Source organism: Filicampus tigris, chromosome 5 (assembly GCF_054856515.1).
Source record: "Filicampus tigris isolate MCC_2025a chromosome 5, RoL_Ftig_1.0, whole genome shotgun sequence".
Classification (NCBI taxonomy): domain Eukaryota; kingdom Metazoa; phylum Chordata; class Actinopteri; order Syngnathiformes; family Syngnathidae; genus Filicampus; species Filicampus tigris.
Genome location: NC_141221.1, coordinates 6525634 through 6535000, shown reverse-complemented (window position 1 = coordinate 6535000; position 9367 = coordinate 6525634). Strand labels below are relative to the sequence as shown.

The 9367-nt window shown below is 44.6% G+C and overlaps 1 protein-coding gene across 1 annotated transcript in view; it reads right to left on the bottom strand.

Moving 5' to 3' along the window:
- The window catches only part of ndufaf2 (NADH:ubiquinone oxidoreductase complex assembly factor 2), a 26011-nt gene extending 16705 nt beyond the window's left edge, over window positions 1-9306 (bottom strand). The window contains exon 1 of the mRNA XM_086031519.1: window positions 9072-9306. Coding sequence (XP_085887645.1) covers window positions 9072-9186 — 115 coding nt within the window. The 5' untranslated portion in view covers window positions 9187-9306. The remainder of the gene's footprint in view (window positions 1-9071) is intronic.
- Window positions 9307-9367: the final 61 nt, after the last annotated feature.

The following is a 9367-nucleotide window of genomic DNA, read 5'->3' as shown; positions in this document are numbered from 1 at the left end:
GTATATCGATATAGCCAGACATGAATCACTCACTGTATATCGTGATACACATTTCGGCGATATTGCCCAGCCCGAGATAAAATAATTCAATTCCATATGAAACTTATTGCACGGGCCATAATCACGACGACAATACTTTTTCGATATAGTGTGCAGTCCTATACCATATCATAACATACAGTACCATAAATATTCTCTGATTTCCGTAGTGCTCCAAGAAAGCATAATGACGATGTTTAATCCAAATAAAACACCTGCTTGTACTTGAAAACAGTATTTTTTGGCCATTGTTGCCCATTTGCTAACATGTTACAGGCCAAACCAGGAACTGAATCATGCTTGTGCATTTCCAGCAGTGTCAATTTGAACTAATGTCTTGTTTTTCAATAGAGGGCTGGAAATTAAAAACATGGTTGTTGTTTTTTTAAACCCGATTCATCAGCGAATGCAAAACATAATCAACAGATGACGAATGAAGAATGAACTCCTCGAGAGCCCCCCCCCCCACCCAGAAGAGCAGGATGAAGTGACCGAGCCCCGCGCAGGAAAACGGATGGATGGACGATTCGATGATTAAAATCATTGTGAGTCGCAGCTCTAAAATAAAAATAAAAATCTACAGCTAATTCTAAGCTAAATCGGAACCAGCAGCATGAGACACGGATCGAAACATCCCTACTTTGAAACCATACCGTGGGGAGCCGAACTGAACTAGAGCACAACTAAACAATGTATGAATCCACACTGACTGTAGCGGAACAAAAAGGCATGTGGAAGAAGCCCATCTGCACGCCTGGACTGAGTCGAGTTGATTTCATTCTGGGGGAATAGGCACCAACGGGCGCATGGTAATGGACAGACTTATGAAGATGGAGTGATCCGATAAGCATCAGTGATACCAGGCAAACCAGGTACCAATCCTGACTCTCTCGCCTCCGATCTCTAATCTAACCGGGGGAGGGGGGTAGGGATGTGTGAGGCCCGTAACCATGGTTACCTATTAGCTGTGAGCCCTGTGACGCAGAGAGAGGTTTAGAAGGAAAAGGCCAGCCGTTGCTTTGCATCCGCTGTGGAGGGAGGAGGAGCTTAGGTGTAAAGTAGGCCTGCTGCCGCTTGTACTTTATTATTCTTCTTTTTTTTTCTTCTTCTTCTTCCCCTCCATACTTTTAAATTCAGCCCTCATTCTGTTTGTCGCTGCCGCCGCTGAAGCCGCTGAGGCTTGAGCGAGTCGCAGCAGCAGAAAGCAGAATAATTCATACAGAAGTCAAAAAGAAAGGAATGCTGATTTCCCCTGAGTGTCACTTTTAACTAAACGCAGGCATGCTTGCGGGGAGGAGGGATACGCTACCCCGGCTCGCTTAAGACCACCAGTCCTCTTCGAGTCTCCTCAGTGGAGGGAAAAAGATTGTGGTGAGCCAGGAAGTCAGTGTCCTTTTGTGTGACCCTCTGCCCACCCGCCCAACCTTATATGTGATGTCCGTACACAGAGTTGTCCACCCCTTTCTTTCCACCTCCATCTTGCATTGCACCTCCAGACCCCCCCCACCCCCCACCCCGCCTCCATTAACCTGCCTCCACCTTCTCCCGTCTGCCCGATCCACCCACTCATTTCAGCCTTTCTGTCAAAAAGCCTCCTTTCACTTTCACTCTCACCATTCTTCTCCTCTATCCCATCCGCTCTGTAATTTCAGCCCGGATGTCAGCATCCCCCTTGTTCTTTGTCACTCCCTTTTTTTTTTTTTTTTTGTTACACTCTCCTTCTCTTTTCCTCCACAGTGGGCCTTATCACACCCTATTCCTCTATGCCTGTCAGCTTCATTAAAATATTCTGAATAAGTGGCGAAGGGCTGTCTGCTTGTGTGCCAGTCGGGACCTTTCGTGACAGGAAGCCCCCTCGGGTGGCGCAGCATCTTGCCGGCCCATCTGAGATCGGAGCGCTTCGGTCGGAATTGAATTGCATCTCTGCAGAAAGTCGTTCATTTAATTCATTTGCAGCCTTGCCTCATTGGAATAATTCTTGATTTTGATTGAAACTGTTGGAAAAATATTCACTGAGCCATGCATTTGGTAACTTGTATCCGGGCCTTCAGTAGGGAATCGGACTTAATCCAGCTCTTACTACAGCTGCGATCACATCGCAGTTATAGAAACGATCAATACTATGAAAAAATACTGACAATATTAATCATTACAGGTGTAATGACTAACCGATGATCAAACTAATTGCTAATTATTTTTGATAGCGCTGGTCAACAGCAAATTTTCGTTTTGTGTCCTAAACATATTTCTGACGCTGATTAAAGGGGGAAGTCAACCCTAGCATATTATTTCAAGAAATTGTTCTATGCAGGCCCACTAGTTAAAACAAGGCATTCTGATAAATATTGCGTTTGTGGAATAAGAGTTAATCTACCCGTTTTTAGCCATCTCAGGGTACCTGTTTTCTGGAGCTGAGCCGTGACTGGTTGTTACCTGAGCCCCGAGTAGTTGTGATGTCATTTTCAGTCGACAGAAATGACAAAATGGCCGCCCCCTGAGATGGCAAAAAACGGGTGGATTTTGCTGCTTAGCTCATATTCCACAAACGTAATATTCATCAAAACATATTCTTGAAAAAAATTGTGTTTGGGTTGATTTCCCCTTTAAAGTCAGATGAGATTAACTCCAGATCACGGATGACCCAAACGAGAAGTACTCTAGACAATGGATGGACGGATTATTTTACCAAGCAGAGGCCAACATAAAAAGATTGTGGCCAACAACATAATGACTAGAATGAAAAATGAAACGGCTTAAAACACTTTCATTTTACAAGTTTGTTTTCTTTCAAAACAATGTTTGATATGAGTGACCTAGTTCCACACGGTACGATTGTTGCAGCCTGACACATGCTAATTGTTATCTTCAACAATTTTTTAAATATGAGAGACCCCACACATTGCGAGGAAAATATTTTAATACTAGACTGTGTGGTGTACTCCAGATGACACACAGCACACATAAGCATATCACCACTGATAATTTCGAGTATCCACGTCCAACCAGCCGTCTGCCGTAGTACCAAGGCTGACCTGTGGGGGGCAGCATGGTGCCACACGGCATCTCGACTGTTGGAACATCGCGGTTCAAAAAAGAAGAAAGAGAAAGCCATAGGAGAAGAAGCTAGGATAACTGGTAACTACATTTTGATTGCAAATTATCCTCCTTATCATTATTATTTAAAAAAAAATTCCAAACCGAAAAAAACAAAACAAAAAAAAAACATTATCATTATTACTGCGGTGAATAACTTTCTGTTAACATTCTACAAACACTCAATGCAACAAATTGCTCTTATATCCGTGCCTGGCAACAAGGCAAGCTTCAGGTCGCTTACGAACTGACTATTGTTCCATTTCACTTCAAAATGACAGAGTGTGTAGCTCAGCCCTTCTCCGTGTTGACTGCACACATCAGTATTTGCGATCGTAAATACCGTGCAGGTTTTGCAGCTCGAAAAAAAAAAACTAGAAATACAAACACCGTCTCCACACACCCCTCACCACAGGATAATCGCTGAGGATAATTTTGCAGCGACATCCAATAATCGTGTCTTTGATTGGACTTATATTAGGCCATATCGCCTGCATCGTGTACTGTACCACGCTTTAGAGTGTGCAGGTGTACCTAATGAAGTGACTAGTGAGCGCATACTCAAGTTCAAGGCAAAGCCCGGAAGTTTGACCTGTGGCGACATTGGCGGCTTCGCCCTACTTGTGATGCTCTCCCACTGGAATTTGTCGCCTTTTATCTCAGCTTGAGCATCCATCTTTCCAAATGCCTTTTTAATTTAGTAGTTAAGCCACTCCATGATGCTCCGTCTCACACACAACGCACACATACACACGTGCCTACACTTGGCAACCGGCGCCGTGCAAGATGAGCCAAACACACTGGCGTCCCTATAACGATTAAACAACCTTCATTTAAACCTTGTGCACCGCAAAGCTGCTGATCAATTACTGTGATTTACTGTAGCGGGTCTGGACAACGCCAACGCGCGGTAAACGACACCTTGATGTCCTACTGTAGGATAGACTTTCCTTCATGGCACCCGGGGGACGACTTGTGGCAAAATAAACAGCCATTTGGACCGGCGTCTCCCTCCGCCGCGACTCTTTCCATGAAAATAAGCGGCTTGAATCAACGCTCTGATGACACGCGGCCATCTGTTGTTGTGTTAAGTGTGTTAGGGCATGAAGCGGGGAGGGGGGAAAAAAAAAAAAAAACAACAACACACAATCGCTGCTTCTTTTTAAATACAAAGCCGATACCAACGCGCACACGCGTAGAAACACACACCTCCCTCGCAGTCCCGAGAGTCGGCCATCCTGAAATAGCCAAGTGCAGGCCTTCTCAGTTTGGACTTCATAGGAGAGAGCTGGCTGATCAAATAAATAATAGACAAAAGGCAGAGGGATAGTGATGGTGCGCCTTTTCTCTGACACAGCGTGGCGCACCTCCGAGGAACCTCTGAAACCCTTCCATTCTCCGCACACAGGGAGAGAGCAGCGATAGATTAAAACTGCATGGCAGACGCTGCTAAAAATGAAAAGGGCTAAAAATACTCCCTTTTCAGGCAGACATGAAAGGAAACTGCCTTTCCTCTGTCCGGTATTGAGCAGCCATTGATTCCCAGAGACAAAAGGCTACACCTCCTCAAAGGGGTAAGAAAAATAGCAATCATACAGGCAATTATTTTCAAATGCGCCTGCAGCGGCCGATAATGTCAGCGCGCCTCTTTTCTTCCGAAATAAAAAGGCAGCGACGGCAGGCGTCGGGGAGCTGCAGGCGCGCCGCCGAACGAAGGCTCGTTCGTCTTTCGGCTTTCATCTGGTTAGCATGACACGGCGCCCCATGCAGTGTAAGGCAGAGCCGGCCGGGCCTGGGGAGCGCGCAAAAGCCGCGGAGAGAGCGGAATGAATATTGATTCCACATTCATGTGGATGGAGCCAGCGGCAAGGCTCGGGAAGACCAAGGGATGGACAGCCAGTGGCCATAGACACCCATCAGCGGGGCACCGCGGACTGGCAATCGGGCGGCAGTGGGTATCTACAGTTGCTCCCTCTCCAGGCACGCGCTTCACACCGAGGCCTGTTCGTTTTGATGTGTGGCACTGGAAAGGGGGGGGGGGGATATGGTGGGCGCGAACAAAGTCCACTGCTGAGCCCAACCCACTCCACCATACTGAACTACTCTTCTGTACTGAATCGCAATCTTCGCTGGCAAGGCTTCAAAGGGGGGGAAAAGTCGAGAGGCAGCAACAAAAGGAGAACGGGGGCCAAGGGGAGGACGGACTCACTGGAGGAAAATAAAGAGCTCTGCACGAAGACACGTAGGAACCCAGACTGGACATAATCAAAAACAAAAGTAGAGCGGCAGACGTCGTCCAAGGCCCAATGATCCACGAGGTGTCCATCCGACCACTTTGATTGAAAAATCAGAATGTGTCCGGCCATGTAGGTCCTGTAGGTGGTAGTGGTGCACAACACTACTGCACGGCAACGCATTCAACATTTCCGGGGAAAGGAATGAGTCCGGTCCTCACTTGTTTCAAGCTACTGGAATGCAATCTGAAGAAAACAATAACCTAAATGTGTGATATTGTGGGCTTGTGTAATAGGAATATTCAATAGTTGGGTGCTGGTGCTTTTCAAGGTGGAAATGTCATCAGAAGTTGTGACTTTTTCGAGACGAAGGGATAGCTCCTCCGGCCAACTCTGTAGTCAGCTGGCTGTTAGGTTCATCGAGTCAACTCAGCTTTTAAATTTGACACGTTTACCAGTGAGCCGCTGCTACAAAGGAGATGGACGGTTTATGCATTTGCCAAGACAATTTTAACATGCGACAAAGAACGGGCGACGGTTCAAGCTCCAGCACACAGCGAGCGAGGCACTGCCGTCTGCCGTTCCGTTCACGAAGATTTGGCCACAGGGATTGCGAAGCTGTCGAGCCGGACCAGATAAATGTAGTAAAATGCACACCTCTGCTTGTCATTGTTATTTTTACTATTGCATGTCCTGTATGTTTACTTAACAAATTTGTGTTGAGCATTTCAAAAAAAAGCTGCGCAAGTCTATGTACACACGGAGCTGTTTGAACTGCAAAACGGTGAATGGGTCATTAAATCAGATATAGATGCTGTGATCGCAATTAGAAAGGTTTATACATCATTTACAGTAACTTGACATCATTCCAGGAGACAGCGAGAATATTTGGAAGAGTTTGATGCCGTCAATGTTGTCGCTATGCGCCAAGCCTAACAACTGGAAGGGAGCATGCCAAGGACAAGGACAGATGGCGTCGGAGGATGATTGTTTTTATGAATAAGGACGGAGGGACGAGGACGGACCAGCGGACTGTAAGGGCAAAAAGTGACTAACTAGCTGAATAGTTTAAAAGTGATTAAATAAATAATCATTTAAAAAGTAGATTTGTTGGTACCATTGCTTACAGTTTTTATGTACGGTAGTTCTGCTAGATAAATGACCAATATGCATGATCTAAACATAACCTCATGCTTTTTGCACTTGGCTGCGGTACAAACAAGGCGGCTCCGTCCTTTTAGTCCTCTCTCGGAATAACTATTAAAGTCTTCATACATAGTTTACCACACGCAAGATTGCTTACGCCCCAGTTTTCTAAAGTTAACAGTCCGAGAGAGGTAGAAAATGGGAGCAGCAAACCATGGATAAAGGTAGGAGGATGGACCACGAGCACTGGGGGGTGAACAAATGAATAGAAAGAAGTAGGTAGAGCGGAGAAAGCTCTCACTCACCCTGCCTGAACCGACCGCTGGTATGCGGCAGAGCAAAAAGCCCCGCGGTCCAAGCCTCAAGGCCCCGAGCCCACGCTTGGCCTATCAGTTTAAGATCAAAAAGAACTCGCTTTAGCAAGACATATGGACTGAATAATGCATCTGCTTTTATTTCCACCAGCCTGGACCGGGCAGCGTGGCAAGAAAAAGAGGATGACATAAATATGCGCGGCATATATTGCGTTTTTTTTTTTTTTTTTTTTTTAGCAATTCATTGGCGTGCTCGCGTCTATGCGTGGGCTTGGCGTCCGGCGTTCTGTTTTCTCCACCAGGCCGGTGGTGTCAGTCATTGATATTGGCCGGTCAAATGGTGGCTCGTAGCGTGATAGGAAATGGGCTTGTGTGATGTCTCATTTGAATAGTCTGACAGCCCGCAGCCTTGTAATGAATTATAAATATGAGGTGGGCGCAAGTTTCCCCATCAAACTGCAAAGAAAAAGGTGAAGCGCAAAGTCAAGTTCAGTCAGAATTAAACCATGCGTGCAAGCCTGCTGGAGGCTGGCCTCTGTGTCCCCAGACAAAGACATAACTTCACACGAATAGTTAATTATTACAAAATGTATATCATCTATTCAATCTGGATGTGCTCCATAGTGTCTGAAGAATGACTTAAATAACTATTCCGTACTAAATCATCCATCCATTTTCTATATTGCTTATCTTTATTATGGTTACGGGTGTGCTGGAGCACATCCCAGCTGATTTAGGGCAAAAGGCGGGGTACACCCTGGACTGGTTGCCATTTGCCAGCCAATCACAGTTGCACTAAATCTGTCATTTGAAATTAGAAATAGGTATTTGCCATTTATTTGAATCAGGTGTGTTGGAGGAGGAAAACATCTAAAACATGCAGGATAGCGGCCCTCGAAGACCAGAGTTTGACACCAGGGCACTACAGGACGCCTCAGCTGTTTGAGGACATGCAGACCGAGTAGCCATTTTTAACCAAGAGTCCCTATCTTCCATTCACTTGTCACTGTGTTTGGCTCCAATAAATTCATGATAACTCGTAGAATTCTTTACCGATTTTGACACGGATTGGTTTGTTATAAACATAAGACATGGTCAAAGGTCAAATGCTTTTTAATTTTAAAAAAGAGATATCAGCAAAAATAAACCCAGCAACTACAATGAACATGACCTTATATCAAATATGGTTTTGTTTTTCTTGCTATCGCATTGTTAAACCGTGTAGAATTTATTGAAGCATAGCTAAAAGCTTTGGAAACAATGTTTCAATTAAGGTCAAAATTTAAATCTATTTCTCTTCTATTTTGGGTTCATATATTTTGTAAACACAACTCAAGAGGAATCAGTGCCTCACCAGTCATGAACCTCATCGCACGTGGCGCGTCACTGGAACAGAGAAAGTGAAAAAGCCATGGCAGCTTTTACAGGCGGCACAGAACATTTTTTTGACACCCCCTACAAAACTGAAATCAACGAGTTGGCTTTGTTGCACTGTTCCATGTCGGTGTCGTTTTACACAGAACAATAAAATGTAATACAGGGTTTTACAGGTCATTTAGAACCGGCTTATGAGACCACCTCCAAAGGCAAAAAAATAACAAAATAAAATAATCGCCTGGTTGATATCATCCACCAATTTGCATTGGTGCCGTTCGTACAGAATACCACTCTGAAAAGGAGGACCAAATGTTAAATTCAATGTGAAAAGTGTTCATATTCTGTTTTTGGTTAACGGGTTAATTATATGAAGCCCTGAAATGGCAATCATATAATCCCTTTGTCTCTTAAGTATTTGGGGTTTTCCTTCCTTTCTTTTTTTAACGTTTTAATTTTAAAAACGAGTTGTATAGGACAACAAATACTACACGTTACTGAAACCAGCATAAAAAATAATGTTATTGAGCCTCCCACCCCACCTACCAGTAAGCCTAAGGTACTACAGAGGTGAACCAAAGGCGCACGCACACTTATAAAAGCTACAGTTGCACATTTCTTGCAAAATCCACATTACACTAATGACAAATCGCTCATTTTAATGTCATTTGGACTACGGTAAACATTAATAAAAACATTTAGGACCAACGCAGATCATCCATAACAGAACTAATGTTGTAACGTGGAGGACAAAAAGACCATAGTAAGTCAAATGTGTACAAATTGAGGTTGCTTAAAAGCTTTCTTTACTGACTTGTTGGGCTCTAAAAAGCATTAAGACGAGCTAAATTTAGCACACAACATGGCCTACCTGTCCATGTCTTCTGTTCGGGGACAATGTAATATTTATTCCCCAGGTGGTCCGTACCGACGTGCTCCCGTACCACGCCGAACGTTCTCCGTAAAGCGCCGAACATTTTATTCATATTTACAGGAAAACAAGAAGAATTTAGCTGCCCTCTGTGCACCCTTATCAACCTGTTTGCATTTCACTCGGCTGTTTATGCAGGGCTTCCTGTAAGCGGGGAAATAGTGAATAAACTGCATTCTGGTTGGCCAACTGTCTTCCAGTCGTCCTTTGATAATGCGTAAAGAATACCGTGGGCC